This window comes from Ursus arctos, unplaced genomic scaffold (genome assembly GCF_023065955.2).
Source record: "Ursus arctos isolate Adak ecotype North America unplaced genomic scaffold, UrsArc2.0 scaffold_22, whole genome shotgun sequence".
NCBI lineage: Eukaryota > Metazoa > Chordata > Mammalia > Carnivora > Ursidae > Ursus > Ursus arctos.
The window spans coordinates 60,486,932-60,504,177 of record NW_026622897.1 but is presented as its reverse complement, the minus strand read 5'-3'; the positions used below and the strand labels follow the sequence as shown (position 1 = coordinate 60,504,177).

Genomic DNA, 17,246 nt, shown 5'->3' with positions numbered 1-17,246 from the left:
ACTGCAGGAAAAGGTGGACCATTGGAGACCCCAAGTGACAGTCAGAGGGACCTCAAACAGCTAACAGGAAACAGAGTATCCAGAAAACGGAAAACAGAGGAGAGGGAGAAGCTGTGAGTTGGCAGATGGGAGGCAGAATTTATAAAATGCCCTGAGCAAGAGACAGGAGGCTGCAGGCACTTTTTGGGTGTGTCTGACCTGGTTGGAGGCAGGGAGGAGGGAGAGAGGTGGCTGCTAATGGCACTGAATTGGCCCAATGCCATCAACACTCCCTTCCTCCATGCTTAATGGAAGGCCGAGACCCAGAAGCCCTGAGTAGGCCATTCAGGGGTTTGGCAGCCCGAAAAAGCAGATCTTATTGCTAAATGGGTAAGTGACACTCACCATAATCTGGGCTGGTCCAGAGGGCTAAATGAGGGAGGGTTATGCGGCAGTATCCTCCATTCCGAAGGCAAGTTACGGCTGTGCAAAGGAGTGGGTCAGAGAGGAACCCAGGCACAGAGGCCCGGAGTGGCTCCCTTCTCCTGAGCCCGTTTCCCACGTTCTGACCTTCAGAATGGGCTTGCCAACACCCCCTCCATGAAGAAGGGGCACCTCCTTCCTTCCTTTGTCCTACCCCTTCCCCAGGGCACACCAGGTAAGGGCAGGGGACAGAGCCAGGCCCAGTCCTGGGACAGAAGCAGGGACCGCATTCAAGCCCTGGAGTGTCACTTGTGAGAAAAGCACCTGCCGTTGAAGGTGCGGGGGGGGGGGGGGGGGCAGCCCGGGCGCCGGTTTCCAGGGCAGCTGTGCCAGGCACAGGCTCTAGGCCGGCCAGGCCACAGTGCCCACCGCCACACCACTGCCCTTGGCTCCCAGTCCGCATCTTGTTCATTGTTAGGGAAGCTCCTTCACACCACAGACAAAGGGCCTTCACAATCACAAACGACTTCTTTGTGTGGATGGCAGTTGACTGTTGTGACGTTAATTCTGCTCCTCACATGGTCAAACTCTGGCGAGTATGCAAGGATGTAATTATAACCCATGTTTTCTCCGAACCTCAAAAGACAGGAAAGTAATTGCTACCAGCAGGTCAAGTGCTTCTCTGTGGAATAACTCACACGCTGGTGAGGAAAGGACCCCCGCCCCCACGGGCAGCTGTGCGTGTCTGGCCCCAGGACCACAGTCAGCACGTGTGAGGGGCCGCCCGGCACGGCCAGCTGCCCCTTCTCCGCAGGAGGTTGAGGACAGGCTCCGGCAGGCCAGCGTGCCACCGTGCCTCAGGCCAACCGAGCGCAGTACGCTCCTCACGTTATAGGGCTACCCATACAATCACCCAGAGACGCGGCTATTTTTACCAACCGACCCAAAACCAAGCTGATGTCATAAGTTAACACATAAAATGTGTGCCATAGAGTCTGTGAACAGATGCTAGCCGTGGGTTAAAAAGAAAAAAAATCTGGATCCACTCTAGCAGCTAATGGGAAAAGCAAAACACAGTGAATTACAAGATGCACTGATGAGTCTGGTGAACGAACTCAAACTGACTGCCTAGGAGAAACGACTCTTCCTACAGAACGGAGAAACTTCAAAGTTTTCACAGAGACTCAGGGCAGTGGGGTAAACATCCAACATCCGTGATGCTGTCCTCCCAGGACACAGAGCCCAGCAGAACTCACTGCTTTCTGGGGCTACCCTCTAGGTCAAAGGTTAATGGATCCCATGGGCCAAAGGCAAAAGAAATTCAATGCAGACCAATCCCAAGTGGCCCAAGCACTTACTCCCGCTCAGCACGGCCAGGTGCTGTTGAGAGCACTTTACACGCCTTAACTCTTTTAATGCTTCCCATAATCCTCTGAGAGAAGTACTATTTTGCAGATAAAGGAACCGAGGCACAAAGTGTATGAACGAGGCATAAATGGATGTTTTGCCTAAGTGACTCTGCAGTAAATTAGTAAGTTTTCTGTTATGGCTTAATTGAGGAGATCAAGTACAAATTTTGTTTTATATATAGGAATTGTATGAAACTTCACTTAAAGTAAGGGTTGAAAACGCTGAACCTGTGTCCATTAATAAGGGAGTGGCTAAATAAACCCCGGTACATCCACGCTGCGGACCATCTGTGGCATTTCCAACACATCAGGCAGACACTTAGGAACCATCACAATAATAGAAGACATATTGGATAGTGAGAATAGCAAGATCCAAAGAACTGTACAGAGTGATGTTAGAAAACAATACCATAGGGCTCCATGGGCACAAGACACATGCATGAAAATAAATGGACCCAGTGTCTGGAAGGCTACACAGCAACCCTAACAGTGCTCTCTTCTGAGGAAGTGTCTGGGCTATGGAAAGCTGGGGGTGGGAGGTTCGGTCAAGGTGGGCTTTTATTTCAACCATAACCATTTTTGTAAGAAGCTCAAGTATTTTCTTGAATAAATAAAATACATTTTAAAATCTAGAAGCACTGTTTGAGTACCTACAATGATGGCTCCTGGTACTTCTTTCCTCCCACAGCAGCCTTGAAGGACACACCCTCTCCCGCCAGGCACGCTGGTCCATCAGGACAGTATGCTCCTGGCAGGAAGGCACCTCCCTTGCCCCAAATCACTGTTCGAGAGTAACAGCACACTCCCCTCACGTTCAGTCTGCCAAAATCACCACTGTTCGCTAGCAAGCTTCCGAGAGGTATTAAACAGCAGTGAAACAGAGACAGTGTCCTGAACACAAGTCTGCAGTATCGCCTTCCCATGCTTTTCCTGACACGCTGAGCCAGGTCTTCGCACTAGATAAGATCGATAACCTTGAAAACTGCAATCCCGTAGAAAGGCACAGACCAGGATAAAACACCATCTCCACTGAGCACAGAGCCAAGAAGAGGATTATTTTAGAATTATCTTGTTGAATGCCAATACTCATCGGCCAAAGGTGAGGAATTTCATTAGGGCAGAAAAGGCAGGTGGTTATGAAAATGTCATTCCGGTTACTCAGAAACATGTTTAAGGAGAGTTGAGACCCAGCTCGGTTTTTGTCCTACTTTAAAAAGAGCTTGTTTGTCCAAGGGTATACCGGTTTCCCTCATTCTAACAGTGAAACTGCAATAGAAGCTCAGATCAGTTTGGAGATTGTCCATCTGGATCCCCGAGTGGCTCAGGTCTGGGAGTCTCTGAAATGCTTGCCCACGTTCTCTAGGAGGTAAATCCATGATAGAGTAGCTGCCCAGCTCTCCGTGCGTGAGGTCAGACTGAGAGACCCATGCTGGAATCGCACCAAGGGAAGACAGGTCGAATTCTGACGGGTGCTACGAGCTGAATTTCTACTCCCCCACACTCCAGCATGGCAGGTGAACTTAAACGAGTTCTACCCTCTTCTACTCCTTCAAGGATGCCCATCCCGGTGAGGAGCAAAAATGACCTCTTGTTTATATTCAACTAACGAGGTGATCTCCAAGGCTAGACCCGTCTAACAGATCACCGACGTGCTAGCTGGGATATACATCTGTTTGATGTTCTCTTCTGTTTTGATGGTTATTTCTACAGATGTGACAGAAGAAAATGGATCTTCTCATTCAAATGTTCTATGGTCAGATCTGCTCCTCAAACTATAACCAAGGTCAGTTACCTGATACATCGTGTGGGGCCAAGGAATCTGTGTATTCTATGGAGGCGGGATGGGAACTACAGATGGGCATTTCCATGTCCTCTTGCATCTTGACCAAAGAATGCCACAGTGGAACATGCTTCCTCTCTCGTACCACAGAACGGAAGAGATGTGGAGGTCTTCTTGCACGTATGTTGTCAATAACCGGGAAACTTCAGCCTAGATTACTGAAGCCAAACCACCTTTGCCTTTCTCAAAGGTTTGCTCTCAAGAGTCTGGGAAATCCATGCTCTAAAGCCCAGAATTCTCGAAGGCATATAGAAGACACAGTCCATAATGGTCAGATCAAGGTCTTCCTGAGGCCTTGACAGTGATGTTTCTGAAAGTCCTCAAGAACAGAAAAAACACAGCACCTTGACTCTTGCAAGGTTAATGGATTTCTAGAAGACCCCAAATGCTACTGCTGCCAGGGCTGAGCAAGCCTAACACACAGCTCCAACAATCAACGGTCTAAGGTGGGGCTACTTTCTAAGCTATTCTTAAGCAGAGAAGAGAGGCTTTAGGATGATGTAGCAGCCATGCAGGGTGTTCTGTGGTTGGGGTCATAGAGCTGATTGTGAGAGTTAATCAGCCTTAGTGATTAGGAGAGCAGGGAGGGGGTGGAGAGAGAACTGTGTGTGTCCAGGAAGGAGAGCACTGGCCAGGAAGATTCCAGCATGGATAGTCTCTACAGAAACACAAGTCTGGGGCCAAACAAGGAGACTAGCCTAATGTAGACTGAGTCCTGCCTTCACCTCTCCCACAGGTCAGTGAATAAGGAGTTTACTCTTGATAAGTTCCTCATACACTGAGAGCTGAATGCCAGCAGACACAAGAAATAAAGTAGGCCTTCCATATCTTGGCGGGGGGCGGGGCACGGCATTTTAATTAGGAATGAGATTATCCAGGGACATTTAAGACCTAAAAAAGAACTACCATTAGTTGTAAAAACAAAACAAACAAACCTCCAGACTAGTCAATTTTCCCCTTGCTTTCTCGATCAGAGGGGGGAAAATGAAGATCAATACAGAGAATTCTTCTACACCCTACATTCTCCTGTCCGTCCAACCAGAATAGGCTGGATCATCAGCTTTACTGTAAGCATATTGCACAAGTGAGGGCTGCCACCTTCTTAGAGATACTCTCACCCCTCCCAGCCACCTGATGCAAGCGTGAATGGTCGCATCCTTCCTCAGAAATTTTAAACTTGGGAATAGAAAATGGTAGTGGTTGTGCTGGAAGGTTCTCAGGTTTGTCAGTAGCCATATCCTCATTCATGTGGATGAAGAAGATTTGCACAGGAGTCAGCTAAGAAGCCAACATGCATGGAAACACAAACAAAAGCCAAGAGACTGGTGGTATTCTCATCTCTGGCTCGTGTGGTCTAAAGGCAACAATATATTTCTGCCTTCCCTTTGGTTCCCTCTTAACCTGCACCGGTTCAAACCGAGTTTCTGTTGCTTGCAATCAAAAGTCCTGGCCAATGCATTTGTCTCAAAGGGTGATAAATCAACTGACCTAATTTACTCCTTTGGAAACAAGAAAGAATTCCTGCTATTTGGGGAAAATACTAAGTTACAAAGAAATTCTGCCTACTGTTGACTTCTTGAACTGGCAGTTGAAGAAAGAATGGTCAGTTCTGAGCCAACTATAGTTAAAATCAGGATCCTCATTGAGGGCCAACAGGGATCTACTCTGTGGCACAGAGTGTGTCTGTGTGGGATGTACTGGGATAAAAATGGCACCCAGTCTCCTTCATGTGTGAAAGGGAGGATTTCCTATCCATCATCTGTTGGTCTCCATGATTTCCCATGTAGAGCAAGAAGGTTAAGGAAGGGAATGTTACAAGATGCAACAGCCCATGGGTATCCACTGCGCATGCATGGTGGGGGATGGATGGGGGGGGAGATAAAAATAAGTGAAAACACAACAATAAACAGGAAGGTAAAGTAGGGCTAAGAGGATGAATGGGAAACGAATAAATGAAGGGTGATAAGAACATGAAACCACCTAACCACCACTTAAGAAGTTATGTTGAAAGACTCGTCCTACACAGCTCAACAGATGTCTGGGAGCTGGGAGGCCAGGTGCTGTGGGTCCCCTGTACCCACCCTTTGCCCACCTGGAATTCAAGGAAGGGGATCCCTGGACACTTTGCTGTGGGGCTTCCAAGTGCACATACAGAATTCCTACAGCCCCCTCCTACACAGGCAGGACCTCTGCAAAATGGAAGCTAAGAATGGCTAGGAGGCAGGGCTGCACTAACCATGCGTGATCTCATTTCGGGTCTTCCCCTCATTTCAGGTCTTCCCAGCCTTTAAATGGAGAAAGTTCTACCTCGCAGAGCAATCAATGAAGACGGTCAGTTAGGTCACTAAACACAAAAAGAATACAAGTACAGAATGTTCTTTATAGAGGGATTGCTCTAGTATTTCCAGTTCTTGAATGATCGTGGAAATATGGAAATAATTTAAACGGCATTGTTTAAGCTAAAAGACCAAAGTACAGTTAGAAGCAGTTCCTCCCTTATACTGACAGTTTTAATTAAGTCATTCTTTTTGTGCAAGAGAACAAAAAGGCAATGTTTTTGATCAGGACATCGATGGAGCATCTGTAAAGATCTGTACAAACAGCCCAAGGGAACAATAACCAAAATACTTTGGTTGGGAAGAAAAAAAAATGCCTAAGTGACAACACAGACCCCACCGCTAACCAAGCGCTCTGGGATCATGCTCGTGGAGTAAACAGCTGAGGACGTGTTCATTTCTCCGTCATCCCCGACAAGATGCCCATGTTCTTTTTTTTTTTTTTTTTTTTTTTTAAAGATTTTATTTATTTATTCGACAGGATAGAGATAGCCAGCGAGAGAGGGAACACAAGCAGGGGGAGTGGGAGAGGAAGAAGCAGGCTCATAGCAGAGGAGCCTGACGTGGGGCTCGATCCCGTAACGCCGGGATCACGCCCTGAGCCGAAGGCAGACGCTTAACCGCTGTGCCACCCAGGCGCCCCAAGATGCCCATGTTCTGAGTCAGATCTACAGGACCACAATTTCTTCCTCGTTGTGAGCAGTTTACTCCGTGCTCTACGGAGTACGTGCTACACACGTAATAAACGAGCATGATGAGAACTTCAATAGCTAATTAATGACCGATCATAAAAACTTCAATGTCTTATTTCTGTTCCAATCTGGAAGTCAGGTCCCACTTAAGTTAGACATGAGCGTGCCAGCCGCATCAGCCCTGGCACCTTCTTCAGAGCCATCACCCTCTGACTCTGATGGCTCGTTAGATTCCATGATGCTTGCGCACTCTTGGCCTGGCCTCTCCACTGTAGCTTGGCCAAGGGACAGCCATGTTAGGTCTCTGTGGAGTTCTGGATGGAGTGCTTAATGCCAGGGCCGGGAGCCATGCAGAATCCCCGGGAGGGTTCTTTCACAGCCCGGCCAGCCTCTGCCAGGAGAGCATGCCCTCCGCGTACGCGCTCTGGTCCACTCCCAGGGATGCGGGGTGGGCCGCTTCTGTAGCAATCCCCTGACTGGTACACGCTAGGGGACCTCCCGTCAGCACCTCACTTCTCTGAACATGGGGAAAGGCCTGGTTCTAGAACAGTCAAGTTGGGGAGATAAGAGGTCACATGGGGGTATCATCTGGTATGCAAGCAGGGGGTGTGGGAAAATCCTAAGGCAGTCGGCTCCCCAGTGTGACAGCTCTAGCCATCAGGGAGTTCTTCAGAGCCAATAGCTACTTCTCAGAGCTGCTGCCCTGGGGTCCGAAATACATCTGCCCCCCCTCTTTTGACAGAGAGATCTACAGTCTTCAGCGTGTAAAGCCCTATTTCCTTCAGTGCTTCTACGAAGCTGTGAATTCCAGTTCCCTCAGAATCCTGGCCACAGCTACTGTGGGACATATACTGTCCCAACCAGTCAGATCATTTTATAGGATGGTCCCTTGCTTGTAAACACATGGAGACTTTGAACAATGTGCTGGATAAGCCTTGGTCTCAGATAAGTCTTGGGACAGCTCCCCCTTCTTTAGTCATTAGAAATGTAGATGACATGTGTTTTTAGCTTAATAAGAAAACAAGAGAAAATGTGTAGTATTTCCAGGCTGCCTGGTCAAGGGGATTTTATCAAATCCAGAAAACCAATTTCAAGTGAGCCATGGCTGCAGGCACAGGGGAGACATCGGAGTCGCTAAAGCTAGTCTTCAAGCTCAGAAGTACCACTCACATACCAAACTGCTTAGAAACTTGAAAAATGCAGACCTTAAAAATAAGGGGACAAAAAAAAAAGTAAAAATAAGTGGATCCTAGAGGCTGTACTCAATTCCTGTTACATAGTTCAAGTTCTCTATCAGGGAGCCAAGCAGTATGAGCGTAGGCACTGCTTGTAAATAAGAAAATCTCCCTAGATTTTTTGGTTAGGGAATTAAAGGATTTTCTGGCAGTTCTTATAAAAACAACTGTTCCCAGGACCCGTTCCACCTTTTCTAAGCAAAGAAAAGTCAAGCCAGTTTACTATCCTTGGCACAGAGTTAAAGAAGTTTCTTCCAAATGCAGCGTGAGTGGAGTGCAATCAGATCCTTAACTACTAGGAGTCCAGTGAGAGAGATCTATCCTGACCTTGACCTCTTTATGCCCTCTACCTTTTGGTTTCAATTGGAGGATAAGTGTTGCTAGTAGAGTTGTCACTGTCAAATGATCTAAATGACCACCTTCAGGGCAATGCAACGCCAAGTTCATAAGCGGCAAGCGGTCTGGTTGACTAAATTTCCTGGAATTGCATGTTCTTCATGCATCTATTCAACAACTCAGATATTCCTGAATACCTACTAGGCGCTACTCCGTGCTGAACAAATGATTCAGTCCCCACCCTCAGAAGGCTCTGTAGTCGGACAGTGAGACATGATAAATACAGTCATAGAATAAGCCGCCAGCAGTGGCACAGGAGACGGGCGAATCGATTATACCGTCAAAGGAGAAGAGAGGCTTTAGAGTGAATGAGCTTTGAAAGCTACGAAGGAATCTCCCCAGGAGAATGGGAGACCAGGATCTCTGGAAAGTCTTCCCAATACAGAAAGACTATCCATAAAACCAAGACAATCACTACCCTTCGGACGCTCTGGCTTCCCAGACTAACCCAGAAAACAAAAGATCCCGTGAAGACTGTCGCTAGAAGCTGCCCGGGCAGGGAGCTGGTGTGCTGCACATGAAAGCTCCTAACTGCTCACCCTGAGGAGGACCTGGAGTGAGAGAAATGCATTTCATTTACCAAGATCTTGTTCCAAAATTATAGCCTTGGGTAAGCTTGGTCCTTGCCAAGTTCTCCTGACGAGGTGTCTGGATACATCAGGGGCCTACAGCACTGGGCTGCAGGAGAATCCGTATTCGCAAGTGTGATGGTATCTTGTGAAGGGAGGACAGGAAAGCCAAGGGGAGGGGACACACGGGAGGTTCTTCGAGTGCGCACTTCCCTCATCTTGCCAATACCAACAGACGCACTGGCTCTTTGTGATTAAAAACATTTTCGGGGACAGAGGGGCAGCATCAGGTGCTGGGGCTGGAGTGGAGAGGGTGCTGTGACTGGAGACACCAGAATGAAATGCCCAGTGCCTCCTCCTGCTGAGGAGCCAACAGTCAAGTCGGCAGGAGAGAAAGACCCAGAGGTGGAAAACACGGGATGAGCTGGAGGGCCGAAGTGAGGAACGGGTCCTTTGGGACCCAAATGGGAATGAATTCTGGGGAAGACGGATGGAAAAAGTTGGTTGGGAACTGATGGCAGGAAGAACGTTATAGAAGGAATGTGAAGAAGTCATGAGGGACCTTGGGCGGTGCGCGGTGGGCCTGGGAGTTGTCAGGGAGACGGTGAGTCTTCAAACCACTCTTTCAAGCTTCCTGATGGTGAAAGGCAGGCAAGTTATCCAGCGGTGTGGAGAGGCAAGTACAGGGTCAAAGACAGTCTTGATTTGTTTTTCCCTAAGAATGGAGAAGCATTTTCTGCCAAGGACAGGGACCAGCAGGCGGGGCAGAGGTGAGAGAAGAAAGGATCAGAGGAACGAGAGGCAGTGGAACCAGGCTGGGTCAGGAGGACAGGATCCCGAGGTAGCCTTGGCCCATGAAACAGACGTTGAAAATGTTGGCTGTGAACATAGTTACATTTTGTAGTGAAGGGGAGAGAAGAGGAGAGCTTCCTCTACGGGTGGCTCTCCCCGCTCCCTGAAAGTGAAGTGGGTGGTGACATCAGCTGAGATGGGAGCATACAGTTGGGGACAAATGGAAAGGTGTGAAAGGGCTGACACAGAGATGGAAGAGGGAAGAATGCAGGGAGGAGCCCGGGATCCCCAGGCACGGCTGCCGGCCCGCTACCAATGGCTGTGCTGTTCTGCCGTATCCACAAGCTATTTAGCAAAGGGCCCTGGTATGATGTCACCTTGTTAAACCCTGCTGGGAAAGAGGCCTCGGGGCCTCTCCAAGAAGCTGACAGACAGGACTCACAGGTGCCAGAGGTCAGAGATGGTGGAATTCTAGCTCCTCAATTATACCGAGGAATAGGATGCTTGGGCACGTTGGGTACATCGGCTAAAGAGGGCACGTACCTACAGGAAACTGCAAACAGCTAGAACCCTTGAGTGACCATACCCGCTGTTACCTGACTCGTGGTCTTGGAAAAGCTCTCCACCCAGAATCATGGTGGAGCCCACGACTATGGAGCAACCAAAGGCTGATGGTCCAGATCACTGCCACCATAACGAATGCCTGCAATGCGTTTTCTCAGCATTTTCCATATATCGAATTATCTATCCATATTTTACAGTCAAGGAGACCGAATCCCTGGGGGGTTAAACCAATCACCCAAGGTCACACGGACAGGAGACGTGAGCCTAAGGAGCTGGATCCAGGATCCCTGCTGTCAGCCCGTAGGAGTGGCTTTCAGAGGCTGCTGCCTACGTCTCCCCCTTGCACTGCAGTCCAACTTGAGTGCAAGGTAGTCAAGGTCTGGAGCTCGGATGCCTGTGTGTCTATCTGTCCTGCGGCTCTTCTGGCCCAGGCCACTGGAACAATCACTGGAGTACCAGATGACACAAAATAAAGTCTCCCATCAGCAGCTTGAGTTCATTCCACATTCTACTACAGAACCCAAGCTCATTGCAGAGGGGACCCACGGTAATTCCCTTTTCTTTTGTGACTGCGGCCTGGAAGCTGGCAGGAACACTGAATGTGCTAGAAACCAGCAACAGTGTGAAGACGCTGACAGTGGTGGGATTTCTGTTCCTGGGAAAATAAGCTCCACACAGAGGGCAGCGGGTGGGCCCCGCAGACCCTGCCTGGAAGTATTTTTGGACACTCTTTCATGACTACGTGGGCTGGATCCACTGATCTCAAAGCAGGGCAGTTGTGAGCCGTTGGTGAGTCAGTCAGGAACCAAAGAGCTGAGGGGCAGAGGCCCTCTGGATGCTTGCAGCACATTGCCTTGTCCCTGGGCTCTCTCTGTTGGCGAGGGAGCTGAAGGAGCAGCTCCAGTCAGCCTTCGCTCAGCAGCCACGGCCAAGCCGGCCAGAGCCAGCAGCTGCTGGGGCCTCTGGTTACTCCCTGTGGGCCGGGTCACAGCTGCCTCTTTCAGGTCTTCAGTTCGAGACCTCGACGTGGCACGCAGCAAGGGGCCGAGAGCTGGAGAGGAACGGACTAGCATGTGCTGCTAGGAGAGAACCCGACTGGCCCCACCGTTCCCCCTTTGGTTCCCACCTCCCTCACAGTGGCCAGAAGCAGACATTAGCTTACCTGACCCGTGCAAAACCTGTCTGCGGCTGGCACTATTACCTTCTTATTTCAGAGATGAAGAAATCCACGGCGGGTCACAGGGCTAGCAGGTGCGGCAAGGCCAAGATTCCAGTGTGGGCCTTACTTCAAACCACGTGTTCTTAATTACAATAGTACATGGTACCCCATCCCCCAAAGGCCACAGAACAATGTCCCCTTTTTCTGAGCCAATGCTTCCCTGCTAGCTCTGTGCCTCCTTGCCTACAGGCATCTCCCCCGTTGCCCCCAGATTCAGAGACTTGGTCTTGCTCTGAGACCCTGCCCTCCCAGGCTGGTCCTAAGGGCCAGGGTTTCTAGTTTGTGCCCCAGGTCACCCCTCATCCATCTCTTCTAGAGTCACCCCTTCTGCATGAGAAAATGAAGGAGATAGTGTTTGTACCTTCAAAACCCTGGGCCAATTGAAACCCACTCTCCAAGCCACTTCGGCTTGAGGACAAGCGGGAGAAGGGAGGTGTGAGCCGGGCAGACGGGAGGAGCCCACTGCAGGGATGGGGTCAGCGAGGACTGCTGGAAAACAAGCGCCTTGATGGCGTCACATGAAGTGGGTGGCAGTGAGGAGGGCGTTGGGCATAAGTCCAGAAAAGGGAGGGAGCACACGCGGAAGCTCAGAGTAGATACAAAGGATGAGACTAAAAAGATAAGTTGAGGCTGGGTTGCAAAAACTCTCAAAGGTCACACAGGCAGGTGAGCCTGGCTTTCTTTTCCAGACTAAAGGCAAGTCCTGGGAGCTCAGGATTAGGGTCACAAGATGAAGGGATTTTTTTTTAAGGGGATTTAAAAGAGAAGAATCTGGCAGTAGTGTTTCGGGTAGAGATACCTGATTATTCTTCCTAGGTCATATGCTTTGTGCTTTGTTTTTAATGATCCTTAACTTTCTAGAAGTAGAAGAAAAATATCTGTTTTGCTAGGAGTCATCCCAGTGGTTTCTAACGTCTCCCTGCTTCGAGCTTCCCTCAGCTGACTTGCACTGTGCACAGGAGCCAGCCTGCACAGCCTGGGTCTCAGGACAAAGGGCCTTCTGACATCGCGGCACATGCGAAATCAGTTCCTCTACAGACAGAACTTGGGCACGAGGTGTGGGGTCTGAGCCACTGGGATGTGCGCCGATGGTCCCAGGCACATCACAGCTGGAAGACCTGCTGACTTAACAGCTTCGTCTGGATACATAGGGAAACAAACTCAGTGATGGGAAGTGATCGCAAGTGCACTCCTCCCCTATTTCCCCCAGAATCTCCAGTGAAGGCTTTTGAATGCTTCAGATAATGGATCCAAACCTTTGCCAAAATGTCTGGACCCCTCAGCGCACTCTCCGCTGGCTGCAGCGCCCCCGTCCCAAAGCGGAGCAGGAGCTGAGCACACACGGCATTTCTGCTGGGTTCTAAACCAATAATTTCCTACATGTTTGGCAAAAGAGAGGAGGAAAGAGAACTGGCCTGGGGGACAGAAAGCAGGGTTCAAGGTCAGGCTGCACCACAAGCAGCTCTAACACTAATCATCACGAGGTCCTTAGGCTCTCCGGGGCTTTGTTAAATGGAGGGTTTGTACCAGTTGGTCCCAGTGTGGCCCCAATGCTCTAGTTTTGTGCAGCCGCCTTACTTTCCACACCACGGCTTGCCATACACCACATCCCAGCGAGTAATTTTCCTAAAATACAAACTGGATTCCCCCCGTGTGTCCCAGGTCACTCTCCTGCCAGAAGTCCCCCATCACACAAACCATGTCCCCCACAACCCGTACCCTCCCCCCCCCTCCCCTGTGTGAGCGGGCATCTGCCAGCCCCCCGACCACGGAGCTCAGCCACACGGGCTTTCTCTCCGTCTTGAAGCTTGCCCAACTCCCTCTTGCTTTAGGACCTTTACACACACTAGCCTCTCTGCCTGGAATGTTCTTCCCCTCACTTTCCACCTGACTCACTCCTACTTCTCAGGTCTCAGTGAAGTGTTCCTTGCTCGGAGGGCTCCCTGACTGCTCCTCCTCCTCGTTCCTCGCCCTCCATGGTGCCTATTAACGTGCCCGTTCCTCACTGCACTCAATTTGTAACTTCAGCTTTATTTACTGGGACGGTACCCTCTGCCCGCCCCATCGGAGGGCCGATCCACAAGGGTAGAACCGGCTTCCACCTTGCTCACCACCGGACGCCCAGCACCCCCGTCTCTATAGATATTTGCAGAATGCATGCTGCAGAGGGTGCCCGCAAAAGCCAGTGTCCCCGCGTCTGGGGGTGGGGATCGGGGGCCTTGCGAGCTGGACACGTCCTGTCCCTCCTCTGTTACAAGGTCCAATCTCTTATCTGTCAGCCGCTTTTTGCCCTTCCTGCTTCTGAGAAACACTCAGCCTCCGTGTGAAAATGCACAGACAACCATCTCGGCCGGTTTAAAGATGGTCACGAAGGAGGAAAGAGCCCGAGTTCTGCGAGTGTGGGTGCCACTCCAGCCCAACATCCACTCCATTCATTCATTCGCGGCTCGCACCGCACGCCTGAGCTCGTCCCCTACAGAAAGGGCATCAACAAGCTGCAGCCCCAACCCTTGGCTTCAGAGCGCTCAGAAGAGAAGTCCCCAGGAGGCTTCCTCGGGAAACACAGAAGCTCTCCCACTGACAGCAGCGAGCACTCTGCCCCGGGGACATCAGAGCGGAGCAGCTCCGAGGTCTGAACTTGCAAGGCAGCAGCTGCCTCTCTGCGTCCTCGAACCGCACGGCAGTGGGACACCTTTCTCTGGTCACAGTGTTTGGAGCCTCCAGCTGTTTCAGCGCCAGAGTTAACCTAACTTTCTTCACTCCGTTCGTGCCTTTCTGTACAGAGGTTCATTCACCAGAACGTCAGTGGAGAAACAAAGACAGCTGACTGTTTTCTCCCCTAGTGCCTATAATTAGATTCTCATGGAGAACTTGGCCACGACAGGGCTTTGCCGGACAAATGCTCCCCCCCCCCGCTCCCCCCTCCAGCGTCTCTCTTGCCCTCATCTCCAGGGAGACCCAGATAAAGCAGCCAGTCACTTACCCTCTTCAGCCACGCAAAGTGCTTGTACACATCAATGTCCCCATCCATGCTGGGCACCCATGTCCGCAGTTAGATTCCTTGGTGGAAAAGCCCTTTCTCTGGCTAGAGACCAAATTCTCTCTTCTTCCTTGCGTCTGCCCCCTCCCCCTCGGGACGTCAAGCTGTGTTCAGGTTTCCCCACTTCCCCGGCCCCTGTCCTTCAGCCTTTCCCTAAACAGTTACAGATACACAAGGGCTCAGCCCGGACCGTGCTGCTCCAGAGCCCTCCCCCTCCGCCCCCAGACACACACAGGCACCAGCGCTGGGATTTAGAGCCGCCGAGCAATCAAACCTAGCAAAAAGGTAGGGAAAACGGACAGACTTGGACAGGAGTTGTAAACACACACACACACACACACACACACACACACACACACACACGAACGTTCTTTTTGGTGATAATACCAGAGCCTGCCAGAGGGAAACAGTCCTGAAGAAAATTCCTCGTCTGGCTTCCCCTTTCTGCAGTGGCTGGAACTCATTACCGAGAGACCCTGATTTCCTGTCTCTGCTCCACTCTGCGTTTACCCACAGGCTCCCAGCTGCTCTCAGTTTATTTGGGACTGGGGAGAAGACTAAAAATAAGTGCTGCTCTTGGAGGAGCTGCTGGTTCCCACACACAGCCTGACCCCCACCCCGAAGCCCACGCCTACCCCTTTTCCAGGCGGGTGTCAGGCTGGGCCCTGAGGAAAAGACTGTCATTTCCAAAAAAGAACATATTCAGAACCAGCTCCGGTCTGGGTTGCTGGCCCGCTGGGTGTCTGCTGTCCTTGGCTCTGGTGGCACTGTCTGCCAGGGGCCAACTGCTACTACCCAGGGGACATCTGCCATCGGGGAGTTTGGCCTGGGGCTGCTGTCAGCCACCACCACGACCAGGCCTTCCTGGGGCACAGTCAGCTCTGGGATGGGTACAGCTCCTGTTGAGCCCGAGGCCTGCCTTGCTGGGTGTCCCCCGCTCCAGCTTAGCTGCCTCAGAAGCCACGGAGGGGGGAAGGCGAGGCCCCCTCATGCGGGTGCCCACGAGATGTAGGGAGAGCTCTGGGGAGGAGCCCTGGGAGGGCAGGGGCTGGGGGAGACAGGCAATTGTGCCTGTTTTCCTGGGCTGGCCTCCCAGGGTGGTCTCCCCGGCACGGCCTGCCCCTCCTCCCCCACAAGGCTGCCCTTCACCGCCACTCACCCCCCACTCCTCTGAGAGCTTCCCTAAACATAGCTTTTCTCCCTTGCCTGGCCCTTAACGTGCGGCCTTCGGCTAGAGGGATTATGAAAGCGGTCCTTGATGTGGCCACAGCGGGAACTGTGGTTGCACACAAAGCCTCAAGGCCTCCGAGCTCTGCGGCTGCAAATGACTGGCAGACGTACATCTTGTGACGGCGGGGGCCTGCCCGGGGCCCTCAGGGGTCGCCAGGGGGGTTCCTGCAATTGCAGGCCCGAAGAAAAGGCTCTACTGGGTTGCGGCACGCCCCTTCCCATGGCCTGGACACCCAGCCCTGGCCAGAAGCGGGCCCGGCAGCACAATCGCCAGCAGGCCCAGTCCGCAGAGATCAGAGGCGGCAGCGGGAGAGCTCCGGCCAGCAGCTGGCACGAGGGGAGGAGTAAATTCCTGGAGACACACCCAGATCAGAGGCTAGAAAGGAAAAGCAGGCTCTGCTGTCCCTGTGCTGAGCTCTAGGCCCTTCTCGCCTCTGGCCCAGTTCAATCAAGGCCTGGGCCCCACCTGGTCCAAGTTCCCTGACCAGACTAGGGTCCGATGTGTTGGGGAAACAGCTCTCTAAGGTTGCAGGGGTAGGTAAAGCTTTGGGTTGTTTTTTTTTTTCTGTCTGAACGTCTGGGAAAGCCGAAGGAAGAATTCATTTGGTCAACATGCATTTGCCCGGCGTCCAAAGCAAATGAAACAGACTTCCTACCCTGAGCAAATAAAGAATCATCACATAGTATGTGGTCAAGGTGTTTCTGGGGCCCTAGGGAAGAAGAGGCAGAGTGGGTTTGGGGGCTGGATGGGGAGAGACGGGGCACAGTCCCAGCCCCTGCACCCCCTGGGTCATGGCTCGGTCGTCTTCAGTAGGTTCTGGTGTGAGGAGGAAGGAAAGGACCAGGCAGCAATGTGGTGGCCTCTCTCAACCTTGTTAGCTCCCACCTGCCCGTGGGGTTGGCTCCAGTGGCAGCCCCTCCTCAGCAGCCATACCCCTCTCCACTTCACCACCTGTCCTGTTGTACAGAACCACCATGGACCGCTGACAGGTCTGTGCACTGCACCAGACTGGAGAACATGTGTCTGAGCTCTGACCTCCATGCCTATCACAATTCTTTCGCACACAATAAGAACTTAAACATTCTTTGAGTGAAAGAGTGAGGCTCACGTGCTAAGACCGGCAAGATAAGCCTAAAATTCTACTAGGAGAACACGAGTCTTGAAGGTGTGTTTCCCCAGGGTAGCAATGCTCCACCGAGAGGAAAAGGTGGAGCTGATGTTCATCTCTTAACTCACCTCACATGTGACAAATGTGAGGCGGGAGGGTGGAGAAAGGGAAAGGAGAGGAGGGAGGAATCCAGACAAGCTGCAGCTAAATTCTTGACATATTTTTATGGTATCCTCAAGTAGCAATTGCTACCTCAGCCTTGGGAGGAAAAAAAAGTGTATTTTATAATTCAACTAAAAAAATCACAGAGTAACACTCGAAAAGACCTAGGAGCAGGACATGTGTGTGGCTGGTGGGCAGAGCGACCTAGGACACGGGAGCCATACACACCTTTTCACTCACTAACCCCAGGT

The 17,246-nt window shown here is 51.3% G+C and overlaps 1 protein-coding gene across 21 annotated transcripts in view; it reads right to left on the bottom strand.

The window, feature by feature from the left end:
• The window catches only part of PPFIBP2 (PPFIA binding protein 2), a 150,839-nt gene that overhangs the window by 70,294 nt on the left and 63,299 nt on the right, over window positions 1-17,246 (bottom strand). For 2 of the 21 annotated variants that reach the window (XM_057316949.1, XM_048217493.2), the window contains exon 1: window positions 14,438-15,031. The exons of 15 other annotated variants lie outside the window; for them this stretch is intronic. In XM_057316949.1, coding sequence (XP_057172932.1) covers window positions 14,438-14,485 — 48 coding nt within the window. In that variant the 5' untranslated portion in view covers window positions 14,486-15,031. Of the gene's footprint in view, window positions 1-14,437; window positions 15,575-17,246 lie in introns of those variants that run through there. 4 more of the 21 variants (XM_057316940.1, XM_057316945.1, XM_057316948.1 and 1 more) reach the window with 4 other exon arrangements.